Below are 23,159 nucleotides of genomic sequence, written 5' to 3'. Positions count from 1 at the left end.
CTGGACTCCACCTGTTTGGCTTTAATGTCCAGCTCCCTCATGCTCAACTCATGACCCAACTGGAGTTTCCTCTCTTCCAAAGCGAGAGCATTCCTCCTCTCCTCCGCCTTCTTCTCACTGTCAAGGCGCAATTTTCTTTCCTCTGCTTGAGCTTTGAGTTTAAAAAGTTCAATCTCATGGGCCCTAATCCTCTGATTTTCCTCCAGCTCCTCTGGAGAGAGGCCACTACTGGAAGGGGTGCTGCCAGCCCTAGACGCTGGCCTATTCACTGGCAAATCACTGGATCCAAATCCATGCTCCTGTGCATCTTCCTCTCCAGTCAAATCCTCTGGCGCAACATGTTTGGCCTCCCACCAGGCCCTTAGAGCTTTCTGTAGCTCTTCTTTGTTAGCGCTGCCCTTCACTGGGCATCCTAGCTGCTTGCAGAATTGCTTCAGCTGCTCCTTTTTGTATGTGAGCAACTCCTTTACTTCAAATTACAATTCCATCTCCTCGCCTACTCCATTCAGAGACATGATGCTTCCTAAGTCTTCCAAAGATCGGCTTCAAATTTTGTGCAATATGTAGCTGCTAACTAGACTAGTGATGTACAAAGAATCACTGCAGGTCAAGTGCAAATACTGGATCTGATCCGCACCGCTGACCACCAATGTTAGATCTGGGGGTCTCTAGTTGGCAGAGGTAAGTACCTTAGACCAAATAGGGACCCTTGCTTCTAGTCAGGGTACAGGGACACACACGGTAGATAACCCCTGCTCACCCTCTAGGTAGCTTGGCTCGAGCAGACAGGCTTATCACCAAGGCAATGTGTAACGTATTTGCAAGTAACAACCACAATGACCCCCCCGGTACACCACAAATGTAGACCACACAGGTGAGTATATCAAAAATATAACTTTATCTAGTGTAGCAGGAGAAAAGACGATCACTTACAGGGTAATTGCACATAAGCTTAATGGTTGCACTAGGTTACTAGGAAGTTTCTTCTATGTTAAGAACAGTCTCAAGTCTCTACTCGCTATCATAGGGGGTATTACAGCAGGGCTGTAATACCCAGTCAGCTCTTCTCACCGTGCGCGTCAAGCTGCAGCTTCAGCGTGGGCAGATTCTTCCTTGACAGCCCCGGCCTGTCCCGTCCGCCCTTCCGCCCGCTCTCGACAATCCAACGAGCGGCAGGAAGGCAGTGCGGCCCTTCTCTTCCTGGGTTCACAGGCTGGAGGCACTCGCTGCTCCTTCGATGAAGACAGGTCACGCAGGTGACTCGGGCACCACTCTGCCGGCTTCTCGGGACGTCCTGATGTCACTGGCCAATCCCAGCGCAGCTTCAGCGAGGGGGGCTCGGTCCTCTCAACCAATGAGAGGGCAGCGGGCTCAAACATCGCCTCGGGAGCGTCGGCAAGGTACGGCGAGATTGCGGGGTGATGTGCGGCCCTCAGACGGTGCAAAACTCTTACGGCAACAGGGATTACAGGGTGCTGGACACGGCCGAGCCGCCCTCAGGGTCTCCGTTGATGGTGCAAGGCAGGATTCATGAGGGGAGGCCACACAGTCCTCCGACCCTCGCAAAAGCCGTGTGTCGATGCGCACACCGATCGGGAGTTTCAGCAGTCGTTGGCAAGTTTACGCTCCTGGCCGGTACAGCGCGATCTTAATAGCGTAGTTCAGTTTCTGGGGAACCTTTTAACCCTGGGTTCCAGGACAGGAGGCCAGCTCTTCTCAGGCCCTTGGAGATTCAGTTGTAGACACAGCACACAGCAAAGTCTTAGTAGTTGCAAGTAGGCAGGGGCACAGCACACAGCAAGTCCTTCTTCTCTCCTTCAGTTGAACAGCAGAACAGGTCAGCCCTTGGAGCACACAGCAAGGCAATCTTCCTTCAGTTCTTCAGCGGTCCTTCTTCTGGCAGAGGTTCCTTTTGGACGTAGAATCTGATTTTCTGTTGTCAGGGGTCCTTTACTTTTACCCCAAATAGTCTTTGAAGTCTTTGTGCAAGTGGGTCCTGAGCCCGGTCTGATCCAGTTCTGGGTGTTGCTGGAGCACTTTGTTTTCCTGGCTTCTTCTTTCCTTTCAGAGTGAGGGGCAGAGTCGTCAGCCGCCCAGCAGGAGGTGGAGCCAGCATTGTGGCAGGCAGGCACATCCCTATTCACTACCAGGTGCTATCTCCTCCCTCCACTCTACTTGCAAATGCAGTCATTCAGCAAAGGGCTGACTCAGCCAACCTCCTGGGGGATCCCCCCGCCCCTGTCACTCTCAAACCAGACAGTCAATCCACAAGCATGCCCAGGCACACAGAAGGGTCAGACAAGAGAACAGCTACTCTCTAAAAAGTACTGTTCTCCAACTCAGGATTTAAAAACAACCTCTCCTAAAAGATGTGTTATTAAATGCTGAGCTCAGGGATATCAAACACTCATGTCTTATCTCGTTCCTATGGGAAGGTAGGCTGATAGCCATTGGCACCAGCCTCCCCCATGTTAGCCTATGGAGCAAGATAACCTTGCAGCAGTGAACACACAAAATGGCCGCTGTTCACTACCAGAGCATGGTACCTGCACTAGTACATGCTCTACCTTTTACATACACTGCACCCTGCCCACGGGGGTACCTTGGGCCTTCCATAGGGATGACTGACGTGCACAAAAAGGGAAGGGTTAGGCCCGGCCAGTGTGGACACTGGCCAGGAGGACATGGCAGTCCAGGGACTGCATGCAGGCCTGCGGTGGCAGGCCTGAGACACCATTTTAGGGCTACTCATGTGGGTGGCGCAATCAGCGCGGCAGACCCACTAGTAGCATCTGTCATCACCAGCCCTGGCACACACAGTGCACTTTACTAGGGACTTCTTGGTGATACAGATATGTCAATCAGGTATATCCAATCAATATGATATTTTACACAGGGAGCACTTACACTCTGGCACTGATTAGCAGTGGCAGAGTGTCCAAAGCATCTAAACCAGCAAAAACAAAATCCAGCACAGCGTCAAAAATCCAGGTAGCAGAGGCAAAAGATAGGGGAAAAACCCACGCCAAGGATGTCAGGTCTAACAGACCCTTACTCTGGAAAAAAGATTTTTATTTATTAGTACCAATTCAACACCCAAATACAGCAATAAGCAAATGAAAGATGGCCTGTTAAGCTTGGCAAAATGCCTTCCAGTGTGAAGGAACACGTGTTACTGTATTTTTAGTAACTTTTGATTCATTTGAGCTAGAAACTATTTTTTGGGAATCTATACATTATGCAGTAGAAGTTGGACTATGTGGTAAAAGACGCAAATTCATAAATATGTGAAAAATGCCACAGATGCAGAATCACATAATTTCATTGGCCCTTCTTAAGGGTTTCACCTATCACCTGTAATAAGCATGAAGCACACACAGGTGGTTGTGCCATCCCACTTGTCTTTGCCTTTTCCTCTGAATAGAATCCATTTACCCATACACTTCATACACGTCACTGACTGCTGGGTTTGGCCAGAGATCTGGGAACTTATGGGGAATACATGTGGGATTCACGTCTTTACTCCAAGGTGTCACCCAAAGACATGTAAATCCACTGAGAGGTCCCAACTGGGTTTCTAAATGTAGGTCTTTTGGTGTCACTAGGGAAGACGAAACTAGGAACAGATACCAGCGGGGATGGGGGGTTTAGGTGTGGTGGTACTGAGAAGCGCCGGCCCGGCCACTGCCGCTTTTGCTACAGGGGCCGAAATTGCAGCACTGGGAAAACACCCGGTGCCCGCTAGGACCAGTCACCACAGGTCATGACTTTAATGGGAATTGCACAGCTCGGATTCAATTCACTAAGTGCAAGGTGATGATCATGAGAACATGTTGTCAATGAAGACATCCCTCCCGGGTGTAGTGTCTGCAGTGTAGATGGTGTAAATAAATGATATGTCTTCTGTTTTCAGGGAATGGGTTTGAAGGTGGTGACCAATGGTGAATTCCGAAAGCCACATTTATGCGCCAGCCACACCAGTGAGTACGGTTATGATGCTCCAGGTAAGGTAACAGAAATATTTCTTAACAATGCTTGGAGATTTCAACAGGGTACGATGGAGGTCAAAGTGTAATTTTTCATATGTCAACTTTCGGCTTATTGTGGATCTGGTGCATCAAGCATGGCTCTTTATAGGCACCACAATTATCATTTGCAAAATCCCCTACCATATGATCGCAGTCTTCACAATATTGGACCTCAGTTCTGAACTTTAAATGGTGCCTGGTAACTCAGTCTGAGGACTACATACTTAGTTCTAATGAGGGAGCTCAGTCCTGACTGAAGGAGAGCAACGTTTTTGTGTGAGCTAGGGTTGCAGATGCAAAATGTGCTGGTAATCGTGATTTAGGAGCATCGATGCCAGGGAACAGCCATTACAACGCGGGTTTTACCACGCGTTGATATTACATTGCATGCGTTACAACGCATGCGATGTTACAACGCGTGGTAAGACCACGCATACCATTACATCACATGCGCTTTTACAATGCATGCGATGTAATGTGGCGGCTATCCAAGTCGTTGTGAGGAAACTGAGGCTGTTTCCTCACAACGACGTGGACCTCTGACGACGCAGGAAGCAGGAACCGGGAGCAGAGACGGCGACGCTGGACCCACGAGAAAAGAGGTAAGGCTGATTGTGCTTAGGGTGGGGGTAGTGGTTTAGTGTAGGGTAGTGTAGTGTAGTGTAGGGGTGGGAGTAGTGTGGGTAGTGTAGTAGTGTTTTAGGGTTTAGGGTAGTGTAGGGGTGGGAGTAGTATGGGTAGTGTTGTAGTGTTTTAGGATAGTGTAAGGGGGGGAGTAGTGTGGGTAGCGTTGTAGTGTAGTAGTGTTTTAGGGTTTCGGGTAGTGTAGGGGTGGTAGTAGGTTGGCTAGTGTAGTATAGGGGTGGGAGTAGTGTGGGTAGTGTAGTAGTGTTTTAGGGTTTAGGGTAGTGTAGGGGTGGGAGTAGTGTGGGTAGTGTTGTAGTGTAGTTGTGTTTTAGGGTTTAGGGTAGTGTAGGGGTGGTAGTAGTTTGGCTAGTGTAGTGTAGGGGTGGGAGTAGTGTGGGTAGTGTAGTAGTGTTTTAGGCTTTAGGGTAGTGTAGGGGTGGGAGTAGTGTGGGTAGTGTTGTAGTGTAGTAGTGTTTTAGGGTTTAGGGTAGTGTAGGGGTGGGAGTAGTGTGGTTAGTGTTGTAGTGTAGTATTGGTTTAGGGTAGTGTAGGGGTGGGAGTAGTGTGGGTAGTGTAGTAGTGTTTTAGGGTTAGGGGTAGTGTAGGGGTGGGAGTAGTGTGTTGTGTAGGGGTAGGGTTGTCACTTACCTTGCATACTTTTACCACGAGTATAGCTTTACCACGCATGCCTTTGCGTTGTAATGGCATGCGTGGTAAAGGCATACCCGTGGTAAAAGTATGCGATGTAATGACATGCGATGTCATTGACATTGCGTAGTAATACCCGCGTTGTAATGGCACGCGTGGTATTAGTATGCGTTGTATCGTCATACATCCGTCGATGCCATTATGTGTGATCCCAGAGGTTGATTAGCGGGGGTAGATACCGGACAGTAGTCTTGTTCATGAACTAAGCGAAGTCTGAGGTCCAACTTTGGGTTCAGAATCGAAATCTATCATATTTTATAGTACATTGCTTTTTATGTAATACTTAACTGATTTGCTCTGCTCGGATCTGGGCAGAATGTGCCACCATGTGATGGACTTTGATGAATAACTGCAGGTGTTGTAAAACATGTGCTGGTGTTGGGCACCTGCAAAGAGAACAATTGATGGACAGAATGCAGAACAATGTCAAACATTCACCCCAGTACAGAGATCTGGGCCTAAATCCATCTTTTTTTGTTCACCATGCCATTCCAGTTCGAACCCAGCCATATGCAAATCAGTCTTGACCCTGCACCCAATGGGAACAGTCCAGCCCGAACTGCCAGGCCAGGTCCTCCCTGGACTGGAACCAAGCATCCTGGGACCGGTTTCGGCCTTTCAGCCCTCATCAGCCAGGATAGCTTGACTCCAGTGGCATGGAGAGCACGGGACCCACGTCTGGGCATACCAAGTGTTGGGCATCGGCAAACACCAGCACAAATTAAGAAAAGTCTTGCACTCATACTGCTGGCTAGCCTCACCTTCAGAGCCCGCCCTGATCCAGCTCCAGGGATGGGATAAGAGCCAGTTTACGTGCTGAACTTTCCAAATAATAGACACAACTCTCCCACACAGTTACTGTGCATGTGCAAGAAAAGAGGAACCACTGAGGTCTTTCAGATGAAGGGACGTTTCCAGCGCACGAAACATGCTGGAAGGCAAACTACTCCAAATTAACAGTCCCACCCCTGCTCTTGAGTAAATCTCTCAATGGCAGGAACATGCAGAGAGTTCATGTCAGAAAACGGCAGGTGCACCCAGGTTTGACAGGTCCCACTCACAGCCCTCTGTAAAACAGCTCCCTGAGCAGCAGAGGTTTGCGACATGTGCCATCTCACTAAAAACACACAAAGAGTTGCTGAACTGCACCATAGGGTATTGGTAATGCTTATATCTACAGACTGTGTAAAGTTACAGAATGTACCCAATAATGCCAAACTTTGTAAAACATGTTTTAATAAAGACTGGCTGGACGCATGCTACTGGGTGCAACATCAAATAGCTATGTGAGTTAAATCCATAGTGCTTACATGTGCGTTTAGTGCTGGTCATGAATTGAGATTTTGGCAAGGACAAGCTAGACCTTCTTTCTTCCAAACTCAAAAAATGAGTAACATGATAAATTGTGTGATATTAACACTTGCTCTTTACAGTAAGAAAAAAAAGGAACAATGTTATAATAGGCACTACAAAGTGGAGAAAAGCTGCAAATAACCTGTCTTTGGTTTTATCTTATAGTCAAGTTGAGGCATTGCAACTCATTTGTAATAAGAAAATGACATCACTTCTCTACTGTAATGAGTTATTACATTTGAGTTGTGACAGCAGATACCTCTGCCAGAGCCAGCCGATGGTGTAATGGGTAGTCTTTTCAGCTACTTTTTCCTAAACATGTAGTTTTAGCAAATTATGAGACAATTATGACAGCACCTTTTTTATTCTACTCGGAAAGTTCATATGAAGAATATATCTCTCTGATCCAGCACATTCTGCTTATGAAAGCCAAATATTTAATTGCTTCTAATATAATTTGGAACCACTTCCAAGATGACTATTGGAATTTTTACTTTCACAGTACAGACACCACATTTATTGCAAATAACTATAAAGATTGTATCTCTTTCATTACAGAGGGGAGACGTCTGATTACTGAAAAAGTATTAGTAAGACACTCAGGGGTATATGTACAGGCCCCTATCGCCATGGGGGCGTCTCTTTTTAGGACGTTCCTGTGGTGATAGGGGCTTTGACTTACCACTTAAAGTGGCTTAACACTGCCTTGTAAATAAGGCACCATTACTCGCTATGATTAGCGTGAATGGGGTGGGCAGTGGGTGTTGCGGTTGGCATTCCACCGCAACACCCATTGATTTTGATGCTGCCCCCTATTTACATGGGCAGCGTAAATAGGAGGCAGCGGCAAAATTAAGACCAGGGAAAACCTGGTCTTATCTTGGTGAAACAAGGAGAAATGCTTTATTTCTCCACGTTTTTGCTTTTTCCATGTCTGCTGCCTTGTGCAGCACACATGGAGAAAGCAAAACGCCTTGGGTTGTTTATGTTCAGGAAGGCGACTCTTCCTGCACATAAACAATCTTTAAAAAAGAAATGACATTGTGTAACTTCCATGGGTGCTGCACTAAGCAGCACCCATGGAAGTGACAAAACAGCAATTTCAAGATTGTTTATGTGCAGGAAGGGCGACCTTCCTGCACGTAAACAATCTTTCCCCTGCACGCAGACACCTTTGCACTGTGGTGCAAGGGTGCCAGAGTTGGCGCTACACTGCTAAGTGTAGTGCAATCGCAGGGGGAATTGCAGGGCGGCACCATATTCTTGTAAATATGGTGCAGCTCTGCGTTCCTGAAGTTGCGGAGCGTGTCGTTAAGCCAAGGAGGCTAACGACACGCTCCACCACTTCTGTTGTAAATATCCCCCTCACTACGATGAGTTCGGCCTCAATCCCCATTCCTCATTCTCTGTATGATCACATAACTCTATAGGGATTTCTAATAAGCTCATAACATATGATAGCGGGTTCTTCATCCCACAAAAAGGCACATTGGCATTAGCTATAAAAAGATGGCATAGAAATTGTCATGATTATATAGAGGTATTGTCTGTAACCCGGGATTGAATTTATTAGTAAATTATGTGCAAAAGCCCAGAGTTACACTTCCAGGAGGAAATATTGTTGCGTTCCCAGTTAAAATATGTGATATAGTTTCTTACTTAAATTTGCATCTACACCAAAGGTTCTTTGTTTTCACAGGAGTGAGCTCGATAGCGTTAGCACGATCAGAGAGTCTGAGTACAGTGTACATGGAATCGGCGATAGAGACAGTTCGGACCTACTTTCCTGAGACCTGGATATGGGCACTGAAGACCACTGAGTAAGTCACATTACATCTTCTTTGCCAGTCATCTAGAGCCTTACAACATCTTAGGATCCCCCTGACCTGTTGGGAGCAAGAAGATGGTAATGCAAAGTCTGCCTTTACTGACCACAAATGTTCTGAAATAAAATAAAAGATGAATAGTCACACATCACAGATCAAAACCCCCTTTTCCTCCCATCCTTCAGTCAGCCCCTTCACATTCATGGTCAAGGAAATGCCAAGTTTCCTCACCTCTTTCTTATTTTTTCTCTGAGCCAAATTTGGCTTAATGAGTAGAACATCCGAGGTTTGATGAGGAACTATCCCTAGTGTTGGATTTCAAATAAATACAGTGCTTACTGTAGAAACAGCTCTGGGTATTTAGACTATATATTTTTAATGTTATTTATTAGTAGGGCTTTTTTAAATAACTTTTTATTCTTTTTGTTTTATTTTAAACAAGTTGTCTATTGATGCCCTCATGTGAGTAGTATTCTTGATTTTTCCTACAGAGTTGCTTATGTATTTTGTTTATGAAATTATCTTAAATTTTCAGCACTTTAGGCATTACTGCGATTTTGCTAAAATGTGATACAAAACCCTTTTTTACTTCTGTCCAAAGGAATTTTGATGTCCATGTATATCTTATGCTTGTGCTTTTATGGCTTATTCGCCGAAGTAAAGTTTTATTGATTGATTGACTATATATAGGATGTCTTTCTCTTTATAGCTGATCATTTGTAAAATGTGCTGAAAGAGAGAAATTGACTCAAAGATCATCTTCCCTGTGTCTTTTTTCAACTGGCGCATCTATGTCAGAGTAGGAGGGAAACCACAAGAAGTGCTGATGGAGGAACCTCCTCACTGTTCAGCAAAAGAATCAAACTCCCACGGACACGAGCATTGTATCAGTCTTGTTAAAAGTAAATCAGCAAAGAATTAAAACTGTAAATAGAAAAGTCCTAAAAGCATGCTACCAAGATTTTTAAAAAAACACCATAAGCCCTGAATTTCGAAGTTTGAGAGTACAGAGATTTTTTTCAGATAAGTTCTTTACAATTTAAACAATCTATTATGGTGCACGAATACATGCGCGGATATATACATGTTGCCTATGACCTCAACAGAAACTATAAACGTCCGATAATGAAAGGCACCTGCACAATCTGATGTGACGTAGACTGCGGGTAAGGTAAGTAGTACCATTTGTGAGGAGGTCTCTCCAGCATAAACTACACCTCTCACACACAGACCACAAATGCAACCAAAGGGCACCAGACAAACAACCTTAGTCAACATCTAAAGCCAAGGGCTTATTTACATGCCTCTTGCGCCACCGGTACGTCACTTTTTCCCATGTTAGAACTGACGCACCAACGGCTCAAGGGGCTTGTAAATAAGCCCCCAAGAACCTCAGCCAGTACCAAATATAGCCCTTCCTTCCCCTTGCAATTGAAAAGTAAGAACATAAGAAGGGGTAAAGTACAACAAATTAGCTGGCAAATTGAAAAAAAGTGGTAAAGTGGAATAAACAAAAGATTGAACAAAATAGGCCAACACATAGACATGTGGTTTACAAGTTCATCTTGCAAGCCGTGAGAAGGGCGGTTGGCCTACAGTGCTCGTACCGTTGCTCACACCTATAACAGCTTCACCAACACCATTCATCATGAATGCCCCTTCAGGGCAGCCAAATGATTTCCCCCCTCCCCCCCAATACCACCCGCACCCGCCCATCCTACATCGATGTCCTCAGACTCAGGATCCCCTGAAAATTAATACAACCAGGCACCCATTACGAGTGCCCCTGTTTTATGTACAATAATTATCACACACAATAAGAACCTATATCGGAGAACACAGAATTTAATGTGGATCACCTATTACAAGTTTTGTACTAGAATGGGGCAATACTTGAGGAGCTTACCAGAGGTTAGGATGTATGAGGGAAGTACCTATTTCTATTGGTGAAGATGTGAGGTTAAGCTTGTGTTTCTGTTGACAAAGCAAGACTAGAAGAACATGCATTGCTATTGATTAGTGAGAGGTTGAGAGATGTCATCTATGTTGTCAAGACTGTGTGAGGAAAGTTGTATTCCCAGCTTTATGTCTTGTTAGTGATGCCTTATGAAGGGACCATAGGGTGCCGCTTGGAAGGCAAGAAGCGTGGGAGAACTTTTAAACAGAAAACTTCTGCCTTCTTTATCAATTGGGTATAGATGTTTATGTTGCTGTTCCAGTAGCTATCCCTGTAATGTATTTGCTCTAACCCTATACCCAATACATTGGAAATATGTGTTTCACAAGCACTTTTGAAAATAATATTTTAATTGCTCTTCCTTTTACCATTTCCTACCAGTAACACAGGGCATGCCGAACTCCAGTGCACGGTCCCAGACACCATCACTGAATGGAAAGCCAGCGCGTTCTGCCTGGCGCCGGACACCGGCTTCGGCCTCTCCCCCACCGCTTCTCTGACTGCCTTCCAGCCCTTCTTCACAGATATGACCCTTCCGTACTCCGTCATTCGTGGTGAGGCTTTCAGACTGAAGGTCACCGTGTTCAACTACCTCGACAAGTGCATACGAGTAAGACTTTTTTTATGTTCATTTCTCCAAACTTTATTGAGCAAAGTGCAGGATACCAAACCTCTTTGGCATATGCTGAAATATGCTGGATTGCTAGTATAAACCTTTATTCTGTTCTTATCCAATGTTTAGAAATGCCAGGGACATAAACAATTTAAATCATTTAACCAGCAAAAACAAACAAGACCGTTCAAAGTTTAAGCACGCATAAGGGCTGTGGATAGTTAATATAAACACGCTACTGGGTATATGTGGTACATAAGGTCACCAAACTAGCAGATACCTGCATCCTGTGAGAAGAACAAATTCTGACTGAATGGAAATGGTAGTGATAATACGAACTTACCTTCGTTGACCACACATGTTAAACAGTAGGTCTTGACATAACATGGTGGCAATCCAGTCTCGGTTGAGTTTGCTATGGAGGGCGACACGGTAGCATTGTGTGATATCTAGCTGCAGATGCTAGTGTAGCTAGTTAATATGTGATGTCACGTAGAACATGAAATGTAGATGCCACAATGAACTTGGATTATGGAATGCAAATTAAGCACTAGCTGGTCAGTTGCCAAATGTAACTTGATGGATGAGGCTTCTAATAAAGTATCCCCTACCTTAACCCACAATTAGTGTATGGCTATGCTTTTTTACACGTTACACATTGTATTGCACAGCAACGTTTATATAGTCCCTTCTACCCCATGTGGGTGCTGTAGCACTTGTCTACGTGGGTAGCACACAGGGTATGAAGTTGGAAGTGTGCTGTCTTTATTTTGATACCGTGTGCGAAGTGTTTCCATGTCATGCGTGAGGGCCTCTGAGGTGCGGTTATCACGTCATGAGACACATCGCTTAGCGGTGTGATGGATGAGGAGGTGTGAGAGACAGGAACATAGTTTATGGATTTCAGTCAACGGTATACGTTGAGCAGCTCTGCAGGTCCCTTTGTCGAATTTCTTACATTCATAGTTCATTTATCTGGATACTACACTGGGTTGTCCATTCTGAGATATTCCTTTTAAAGTGTATGGTCCTGAGCAGCATAGTTTAAATGGAGACATGGTGGAGAAATCTGCAGGGATGAACTATGTTAATATTATCCCATATCTGATTCTCAGTGTGAGATTTCAAGAAGTGGTCATAGGGTGTAGCTTCTTCGGCCCTGCTGTGGTGGACTAAATTAAAGTCCTCTATTGGCCAAATGAATGTGGCCGATCTTTTTAGTTATTCCATGCTTGTTCAGATGCTAATGGGTGGCACAGTACTGGGTGGTGGCTATGGCCCTTACCAGCGTTGTCTTTTGTGGGTGTAAGAGTGTGAAGCAGTAAACATATTATGCAGCGTGTATGAACTACAATTGTCTGACTGCTGAGTACTAAAATCTTAATTTTAGTTTGGGTTATAAATTTACGTTATTGTAATTGCATTTCTACACCGATGAGATGTTGTAGCGCTTTACACCCGGTAGCATGCTAATCTGGAACTCAGAGTTAGTGGGTTTTATATTTTTTGCTTCTAGAATTATTTGATTCTTGGATCAGGGAATAGATTGAGGGCTCTGAGGTGTGCTCTCTTTAATGGTGAGGCCTTCATGTCTGTGTTGTCCTTTTCTTGACAGGTCAGTATCCACTTGGATAACTCAGAGGACTACCATGCAGAACCTACCAGAAAGGAGGAGGAGGGATACTGCGTTCCTGCCAACGAGAGGGTCACTGTCTCCTGGGACATGACCCTAAAATCCCTTGGTAAGGGCTATTTCAAATACGATCTTCGATCGGGCCCTCATAGCATCACTTGCCTACCCTGGTGTGGCTTGCCTTTTTTCAGACAAGCTCTGGCACTGATAAAATAATCCTAACAGAAAAGAGATACTTAAATCTTTTCTGTGCATTGAACCTACTACCTTCTGTTAGAGGAGCTCTTGATGGCGGTAGAAAAGATTGTATTAGAGTTGATAAAAACATGGGGGCTCATTTATGAGCCCCTGCGTCACTTTTGCGCCACCGGTGCGTCACTTTTTGTGACTCACCAGTGGCATAAAACATACGCCATGTTGCGCCACCTTTACGAAATGACGCATCTAGGTAGATGCGTCACTTCGGTAACCCCTGCGCTACATTATACCTGCGCCAGGTATAATGTATGCAGGGTGGGCGTACCCCCGCAAGAAAGGGTGATAGGAGTGGCGCAGCGAAATCTATGAGATTTCGCTGCGCCACTTCTAGAACGCCAATGCGTCAAAACCTAACGCCTGCCTTATGGCAGGCATAAGGGTGATGCAGGCCCTTTCATATGGAGCTTGCCCCATGTGAAAGGGACATTCCTGGAGTTGCGTCAGGCTTCCGACACAACTCCAGCAATGCGCCACTTTTTGCGCCGACAGATACGTCAGTTATACTGACGTATCTGTCCTTCCTTGCGACATGATGCGTCATACTACAAATATGATGCATCATTGGTGTTGCAAGGAGGGCGCACAGAGAAGTGACGCATCGCTGCTTTGACGCAGCAATGCGTCACTTCTCATAAATGAGGCCCATGGAACTTTACGCTACTGCAAAAATATTGCACTGCATCTGCTGAGCATTGTCCAGACAGTGATAACCAAGGGCCTCATCTATCAAAGGACAGGTTGCATGTAGGGAGCACAAATATTGCATCTTTTGCAATGCGACTCACTTACTAATCAGTCAAGTCACACATATATATATTCCTAGAGCGTTATAAAACCTTCTGCCTTCCAAATATTAGTGAGTCAGCTTGGGATTTGCCTCCCTCTACGAATGGTTGCTAAAGAAGATCTAGAGGCCGGCTAGGGATAGCAGATCTCAGCCCCCTGTGTTTGCATTCCCAGAATGTGAATTTTTTTTGTCAAAAGCAGCAAAAGCCCATTAAAGGCACTGTGTTACTTTTTTAAAAGTTAACATGCTGGGAAAACATCGTGGGAGCTCAATCATCTGTGCTGCAAATTGAGGGATGGTATCTGAGCCCACAGCTGCGGTCATAAACCACTGATATGTCTCATGGCAATTCACATGTAGGAGCTGGGTGGCCTTTTAATGCTTTTTCACATTTACAGTTTGAAAAAGGTTGCCAGGACAAACCCCCTTTTACAAGTTTGAACCACTTTCTGAAAGGGCATTTTTATATTCTAAAAAGGGATTTTGCAGTCACAACCCCTGACATTTTGTGAATTGTAGGCTTCCCCAAAGCAACAGAACTTTGTTCTTTAGACCTAAAATTCCCCAAAAGAGGGATGCTCAGATTGTCTCCCCGCTCAGACCTGTGCTGCTTCATATAAGTAGATTCTCAATGTAAGGAAATCCTCATGGAGTGGAAAGATCTTCTAATCTTCACCATATTCCTTCTGCTGCCGCTGTAAAGGTAATTTGTAATGGAATGAAGACATTCTTGCTGGAAAATAGATGTTCATATCTCCTCTGTGACCTAAATAGATCCTTATGGAGAAGCTCCCATAAAGATAACAAACTCCTAAATGAATTATCTAAACATGAATACATCCTGTGTCCTCCTAAATGAATCTCAAACCTTGGCTTGGGTTTAGAGGAAGAGATTTTGATTGTTTGTTTCTTCTCTTTGTCTCCATTATTTGCCTTTTTCTGCTGCTGCCTATTTCAGGACAGGTGAATTTCACAGTTAGCGCTGAGACACTGAATGGAGAAGGTCTGTGCGGGAACCATATTGTTGCCCACGATGTGCACAGGAAGGATACAATCATCAAATCGCTTCTGGTTGAGGTAATGTAGGGGTTGTGTATGCTCTTGACACTTATTTCTGTGGGATCTTTCCTTTACCAGGCATACAATTCTTGCTGAGAGACCATTTCTGCCTTGTGCAAATCTTCATTGTCTGCCCTGTGTGTTATTCTTTTTTGCAGGCTGAAGGGATAGAGAAGGAGGAGACTGTCAATGCTCTGATCTGTGCAAAAGGTGGGTTAATCACATCTGATGGGTAGTACTCTTGTTAAATTAGTCTTCACACACAACACACTTTAAGGTTAGAGCTCTGCAAATAAGTTCAGTCTTGACCTGTGGCTCACCAGCTATTCCAGTTCTGAGACCCACACAAATTTCAAGTAATGTACATCAATTCTAAGCAGCCGCAGCCTCTGTTATGACACATTTCTGATTCTGCTTTTCATCTCTGACCCATAGCAACCATGCAGTGCCACACACAGCTCTTTCAATGTGCCTTAATCCTGTTTTCTACTACCCTCTGACAGTCCTGTTCTGCAGCCTACATACAGCTTGTTTAAAGCATCTCAACCCCGTTTGTAAGCTCCCTATGAACTTTTGGTATTCCAAACCCCATGAAACTCTTTTATTGAGCCTTGTTTCTTACTTTGATTACCCTCTGGCATTCTAGTAATAGTTTTGACATACAATCTTTCCACTTTATCCTAAACCTGGCCTGCATCTTGCTTATCTATTCCACTAATGGTTCCCAAACAGCCCTATAAAGTGCCCCACTCCTAAATATTATCCTGGATGCTTCCATCCCCTCCTAGTTGGGCACCACCTCAAAATACAATTGTAGATGTGGAAAACAGTGTTTTATGCAGTAAATAATGTCTAAATTTATTCAGACACATATTCATCTCTAGTCCAAGGATTTGAGTTGCTGCAAAATACTAATGTGTTATATTTACAGAGTTTAGACTTATTTTAAGATCTATATCAATTCCTCACCAAGAAAGAAGGAAATGAGGATTTGCAAATCAGGGTGAGCTCAGCTACCCTCGCCAACCTTTGGTGCAACAAATCAGGAAACACTTCCTATGTCTCAGACCATGTCTTATGTTATGTTTTAGCTGACAGCCCTGTTTCCAAAAAGATTCACCTAAAGGTTCCCGAGAATATGGTGGAAGGATCCTCACGGGCTTATTACTCCGTTGTTGGTAAGTGATTGCTGAGATCCTCACACCCTTTCTGTCCCTGTCATAGAATCTGAAGGCACTTACACTGACCCCTCAGTTCCATTAACCCTGCATCCTCTGCGTTACCCTTTCTTCCTGCTCTGACCACACACATGTCAAATGGCGCTCAATAGGTTCATGACTTATGGTTGATCTAAAGGTCTTCTCCATCCTGGCAATATTATTTAAAATGTCAGTCAAATATTGTTTGTAGCAGAATCAAATTAAAACAAGACTATGCAAAGTTAACCTCTGCTCTGCAAAATGTAATCTCGAATATAAAAATGATAGAAATTTAAAAAGAGGTAAGCATTTAAAAGTAACTTTGGGAAACTGTAATGGTCTATCATGCTGAGCCTCTACACACCTGTACTGGAACCAAACAGTTTTCATCCTGTGCTATCAGCTCTTAACAGGGTGATCATGTAAAGAGTACAGATATTTAGTGACATATTGTATGAGTTGTCTTGTTTGGTGAGGCTCTTCTGCCATCTCTAAAGCACAACACATTGTGGTGGACGATGATGCAAATGTATTCATAAAGGATTGTGAGTGGTGTACAGGGACAGTCACTAGGAATATAGATATGACAGTGTAATGTAGTGCTAGACTGTAAAAGAGGATTTGTCAGACCTCTGAACCTTCTCCATCCCGCAGGGGACCTCATGGGAACCGTCATCCAGAACTTGCACAAGCTCCTGCAGATGCCCTGTGGCTGTGGAGAGCAGAACATAGCCCTTTTAACCCCCATCATCTATGTCCTGGATTATTTGAACAAAACCGGGCAACTGACCGATGAAATAAAATCCAAGGCGATTGAGTACATGATAAGCGGTGAGTGATGGAATTATCCATTCAGTCGGTTATTACTTGAACTGAAGGATTATGTATTTGTACTCATATCAAAGAGGTGAAAGACAAGACAAGTGCCATTGCCCTAACATAGCACCTTCTTCAGGGTGGATGGGGCTGGAATATAGTCTGATTTTGACAGAGGGAGGATGTCCTTTGATCTGTCTTTGTATTTTACATTGTGTGGACAATATGTAACTCAGCTGCTCATACAGCTGTTAGTAACTAACTTTGTTATGTGCTGATTATCTTCCTTCCCCTAGGTTACCAAAAGCAGCTGCGTTATAAGCACCACGATGGCAGCTACAGTGCATTTGGCCCCCCTGGGCAGGGAAACACCTGGTGAGTACTTAGCAGTGGTTAGCAACCCAGGTACCTTTCCCTATATGACTGGGAGACTGAAACATCACAGATCTACCCAAGAAAGATCCACTCTGGAGAACTTCCTCTCCCTATATTGGCAAACCTTAGAAAGTAAATCCTTTATTACTTAATGTGATCCGGTGGATTTCGTTCTGGCTCTGAAGATCTACCTCTCCTGTAGAGGCCAAAGGAGTACTGCTTGCACAAAAATGACCCCTCTTTAGGTCTCACCATTGTACACCATAGTTGGTGTCACTGATAAGTGATTGCCTAATATCCCAGGAGTGTGGAGTTTTATTTATCCCTGTTGAGCTCCTCGGAGTGCCTTTGAAACATTTCACTCTGAAGCTTGATGCTTTATCGGAAAGTGTTATGTCTTTGTTTCTCTCTTTCAGGCTGACGGCCTTCGTGCTCAAGTCCTTCGCTCAGGCCAGGACACACATTTTTATTGAAGAGAAACAACTATCAGAGCCCCTGCACTGGCTCGCATCCCATCAGAAGGATAACGGCTGCTTCCAGAGTGTGGGGTCGCTCTTCAACAACGCCTTGAAGGTGACTGGTTACCCAGGTTGCTCTAGTGTGGGTTGAAACAGGTCTTTGTGGATGTGAGTGTGTAAGGGTATGGGCCATAGGCCTGCTCAAAATGGAGCAATCAAGGCATTTGAGGGAGTAAGATTTGGTGCACTTGACCCTGCCGAGCAGCCATGTAAATCCTAGAAGATCAGTATCCGACTCCCACAATCCTAAGGAAATTATGAACTGTCAATTTCTGTACATTCTTCACTGTGTTTCAGAGCATTGGTGGACTGGGACATTTTCCTATGACAAGCCCTTTGTGACTTGACAGTTCTGAGAAGACTTGGGCCCATTGTGTGCCATGCCCTGGGTTGCATCGATGTGTATCCTTAACCAGGTCAATTACAGTAAAACCGCAGAGTCTCAGCACACGCGCTAAGGCTGACAGATTGCGCCAGTACCTAGGAGAGCACATTAGTGAAAGGCAGAGCTGTGGTTTTAATGCTCTGCCTTTCACTGGACGTGAACTCGCATTACTTTAAAGAGGTGGCAAAGTGCCCAAGGCTGTGCAAATGCATTTTGCGCCACTGGGGCACTATGTATGATAGGGCACCGGGTGGCACCTGCTGTATTTCTATGCTATTAGCAAACTCAGACTTCTGTGAAATTTGTTTAAATTGTTTAAAAAAGAACTCCCAGTCACAGAAAATCTTAAATAAACATTTATTTATATACACACCTGACCTCTTTTGACAGTGCTTGATGTCTTCCTTGGTGTTGGATGCCATGAACCCTTGATAAAGATTGGGGAAGTCCTTCAAGGAAGTTAAATCCCAGGCTTTTCATGACTATTCTCTGGTTTGGACACGCGTTCTTAACTTTACTCAAAATTGATTGGTAACGCACCCCTTGTTCATAACTGAGGGTAATCACGTGTTTTTAATTTAATTGTGTGCATTAGAGTATCACCTACTGATCCTAGGTGTAGAAAAAATTAATAAGTTTCGCCCCCCACATGGGGAAAGCATCCCCTTTATGCACTGCTTTGGTACCTGATTCAGAAAGTGCTCCAATTGGTCAAAAGTTCCTTCAAAAAATTAAACACTTCGGGCCTCATTTGTGAGGTTTGGCGTAGGGCAGTGCGTCAAAAGAAAAGGGGAGGAATGTGCCATATCTATGGGATACAGTGCATTCCTGTCCTTTTCCCCAGCGCCAGCACACAAAGGGCTGCTATGCGCCAACGCAGGCACCCATGCACCATTGTGCAAGGGGGCCTGCATTGCGGGGCTGATTGATTTTGTGCAGGAAGGAATACCTTCCTGCACAAAATCAATCAACTCTGGCAATTTCCTCTTTCAATATGTGCTGCAAAATGCAACACACATAGAAAAATGAAAAAACGAGGAGAAATGAAAACCCTGGGGTGGCGTTATATTCTGACGCATTCCTAGGTTTAAAATTTCTCGTAAATCTGGGAATGCTTCAGATTCCATGGGTGTTGTGTCGGAACACCCACAGCAACACCCATGGAACACTGTGTGAAAGGGGCACATTTTTACAAGGCCATGAAAAGCCACATAAAGTGGTTTTACGTGGCCTTGTAAATATGCTGGGGCATATTGCGCCACCAGAACGTCAAAAAAGTGACGTTCTGGTGCCGCAGGGTCCTCATAATGGGGCCCTTTGTGAGTCAAACGCTGGTTCTTCAAGTTAAATTAGTTTGAATAGTAAATTAATTTCGTTCAAAGCTTTATTCTCTTGAAACATTCTATATATTTTCAATTGTATATACAAGAAAAGTCTTGATTTCAAAGCTTTTAATATCCCAATACATTTCGGGCAAGGACATTCTTTAGGGTATACGTACCCCTGAGTAGTGAGGAAAATAACAGAAATAAAAATGAAAACTTCAGGCACAGTTCACAGGTTAATGAGTAGAGTCATAAGTGTATACACCATACTTAGAATCCCTCGTGAGAAAATATCACTGTGTGGGGAGCGCGACTTATTCATTCTGAAAGGTATGAAATTTCGATAGACCACCGTGAAGGGAGGTGTCATAAATAGCAAAACCATTACATGGGGTTATTATTTGTGGATCGGACTGAATACCTTGGCCTGCCTCACTCTTGCACTATGCCTCACTTTTGCACACCTCCAAATATGCCACTACTTTTCACATCAGGACAGGCAATCCTGGACCCGTATATACATTGGTGTATTTGTTGCTCCGCTCTCAGTCTTTTGAGCATGTTTTATTTTTACTATGTATTAAAATCAAATGGCGGCTGGTGAGACTTGAAAGTGGTGAGGCGTAAAAGTGTGTGCTTAGTGGCTTGTGGCAATCGAGTGCACAAACCTGTCAGCCACAAGGGGGATTCGGGGGGAGGTTCTCCCCCAGAGAAAATTTTGAAAAAAGAGCGGGCAAATGGTGCATTTTCAAGCATTTTTGAGAAAGCAAGAAGGTTAATAAAGCAACTGTTAAATTCTAGTTTTAACATCAATAATGCTAACTAATATTACTGCAAATAATCTCTGTGACAACCTCACATTTCTCAAATGTGAGGTCCTGTTTTGATCTAAAAGAAACTTTTTATATGGATGTTACATGAAACAAACAGCATTTCTCTAAAAAAATGTCTATAATAGCCTCTCACACCGCCTACATTCAATATAAATTAAAGGAAAATCGTATTTATAACAGTTTGTTTAAGAATTATTCAATGACATCAGGGCAAGAATCTCTGCAGAGCAGAGCTGGATCTATAAGGGGACCCATGAAATTCTGGGGCCCTGGGCCAGAGCTAAGCCCACTTTGTCAATGCCTTAAACCGTCTCTGACCAGCCCTGGTGTTTTTGTTTATGTCCTGACGCATGGCTTGCATTGTATTTCTTGCATTTGGAAGTCCTTGTTTTCATCAAACCACTTTATGTAGGCTGCAAGCCATTTTCAGGCCATAAACAAACACTTCTGAGGATCACCTCTTCTTTTTCCCTCCAAATGACTCTCACCTTCCTTTCCATCCTATGCATACATCTTTACTCTCATCTTTAGATGAATTGCCCTGACATCAGCCCTGTCCCGTGCAAAAGGGAAACAATAAATACATGTACATGTGCAGCAACATCACTCCTGGTGCACAGCCATGTGTAAAAATACAAATAAGTCCATACATTTTAATATGGTCATAAGACTTTTGACAAGAAAGTAGGAAATAATTGTTTTAGGTGAGCAAACATGTACCATGTTCGCCTCTCGAAAAGACATATCCAGAAAAATGTAAAGAGGTGAAGGGCAGTACAACTGTGGATAAGCAAGAGAAAATGGCAACAGTTGCAGGTTCTCCTGACTATGACTCAAGAATCTAGATCATGTACACAGAGGGGGAAGGGAGGGTTAGGATAATAAGAGAGGAACATTCAGATGCCAAAAGGAAATAAAAAAAGAACAAGTGGTCCATTCCCAACTTCCACATTTAGAGCACTTCGAAATGGCAGAAGTGTGTAGGGGTGGGCGGAATTTGCGTAGTCGCGCTATGCAAAGCTCCGCGACACGGTACAAAATCTCCGCGAGCACCCAGAAGTTCCGCAAACAAGCGGAATTGCTTGTTCGCGATGCTTTTTTCCTGTTCGCGAACGCTGTTTGCGTGCTCGGGGGGAAATATTTTGCGAACACGCATTTTGAGAACGTGAACAAGCAAAAGATTCCGCGAAGCCGCGGAATGCAGAATTTTGGGCAATTCTGCGTTCTCTGTGGAATGCGAAATTACCCAAATCTGCAAATTCCGCGAGCGGAACGGAATTTACTGCCCAGGCCTAGAAGTGTGTGCAGAGCGCTAAATAAAACAAAATATTATGGAGGGGAACTAAATGGCACTGTCTCAGTTAAGAAGGAGCCTCATGCACATCATACAAGTATAGGCAAAGTCTAAAGGGGTGCGGTTAATGACAACCTTTCTCTTGTAGTCTTTCTAGCGTGCTTCCGTTTCAGAGCCAATAAAAGTATATGGACATGATTGAGACCTGGGATATACCTGTATCTTGTGTTTTTAAAGAAGCACATCTGTTTCGAGGAGAGAAATCGGCTTGAGAGTCCCATGCACTCTCCTCTGTCCCCCTCACCCATGAGAAGGTGAGTCAGCCACCCCGCTGACAGCAGCAAGGCTCTACATTGCTGTATCCTGCCAGGGGGCTGGGATCCCAGGCTTCTCACGTGTCAGACCTGGCTGCGAGTGAACAAGGAGCTTCAGCGCTAACAGAGAAAGCAATCCTGCCAAAGCCCAGATCCCTGGCAGAGAGAGACATGGGGGAGGTCCTGGGCTTTAGAGGAAAGAGTGCTTTACTGGAAGAAGCTCAAACTGCAGATATTGTGTCACTAAACTGATGGCACCGGCAGAGGAATCTCACACAGCTGGGGCCCCGAGGACCAACAGAGCACTGCGTGGCTTCAATAACCTCACATTGCTGCAGTAGTGAAGCAGACTTCCGTTCCCCTCTCCTCTTACCCCCCTCCCCGCCCCCTGCACGGAACAGCACTGGAAGTGGCCGCCAAAAGTTGACCTATTAACATTTCAAAAACACCCAAAACCACATCACACGATGTGATAGACATGTTCAAGGTCACTCACCCACAGTTGTGGCCGTCATGACGGGCGGCGGGGGGGTGGATTGCGCAGGTTCGGGGGGGGAGTCACGCAGGTTAAATTAAAAAAAACTCACCTTCCCCTGGGTCACCCGTTTTCCTGCTGCTCCTAGCCGGGTCTTATTGTGTTCCACAGGCATCCTCCCTCCCCTCCCCTAAGCCAATCACCACACTGCAATGGCAGCATTGTGAATGGTGCACACGGCCGCCAGCCAGGCACCTGTAGGGAGGCCATTTTCTCTATGTTGGCTGCATACAGCCTACATAGAGAAAAGGGAGAGTGTGCATGACCAAACAGTCTGGGCCCACAACAATGGGCTAGCCACGCCTCCCCTGCTTTAAAGCAGACCTGCACTCCCTCCTGCCCCCAACCAGGCACTCCTGCTTTCTCGCAGTGCGAGAAGCAGAAACATAAGATGGTAGTTTTACCATTTTATGTTTCTGCTTCTCGTACTGCGAGAAAACAGTAGGGCAATGCCCCTCCGCCCTAATGGAGGAGCCGCCCGTGTTAAAATCAATGTTCACCTATAAAAATAGACTGGTGCATTTCTGGTTCAGTTTGATTGAAACATCCATCTAAGAACAGGCAATTACTGAAAAGGTGACAATACATTCTTTAACCACTGCTTCCAATTATCAGAAACAACACTACAGAAGACTTTTTGATTTTTACACTGCACTCTAGAAATTATTAACTGTGGGGATCATAAATACAACGTCTTATAAGTGACCCATATATTC

At 44.6% G+C, this 23,159-nt stretch overlaps 1 protein-coding gene across 1 annotated transcript in view; it reads left to right on the top strand.

Moving 5' to 3' along the window:
- Positions 1–23,159, top strand: part of LOC146812901 (alpha-2-macroglobulin-like) — a 122,818-nt gene that overhangs the window by 72,669 nt on the left and 26,990 nt on the right. Inside the window, exons 17-26 of the mRNA XM_085619973.1 lie at positions 3,914–4,004; positions 8,416–8,536; positions 10,881–11,109; positions 12,728–12,854; positions 14,749–14,867; positions 15,008–15,059; positions 15,941–16,027; positions 16,703–16,879; positions 17,161–17,239; positions 17,656–17,812. Of these exons, the coding sequence (XP_085476099.1) occupies positions 3,914–4,004; positions 8,416–8,536; positions 10,881–11,109; positions 12,728–12,854; positions 14,749–14,867; positions 15,008–15,059; positions 15,941–16,027; positions 16,703–16,879; positions 17,161–17,239; positions 17,656–17,812 (1,239 nt within the window). The remainder of the gene's footprint in view (positions 1–3,913; positions 4,005–8,415; positions 8,537–10,880; positions 11,110–12,727; positions 12,855–14,748; positions 14,868–15,007; positions 15,060–15,940; positions 16,028–16,702; positions 16,880–17,160; positions 17,240–17,655; positions 17,813–23,159) is intronic.

This window comes from Triturus cristatus, chromosome 7, assembly GCF_964204655.1.
Source record: "Triturus cristatus chromosome 7, aTriCri1.1, whole genome shotgun sequence".
Taxonomy (NCBI): Eukaryota; Metazoa; Chordata; class Amphibia; order Caudata; family Salamandridae; genus Triturus; species Triturus cristatus.
This window is presented reverse-complemented; position numbering and strand designations above follow the sequence as displayed.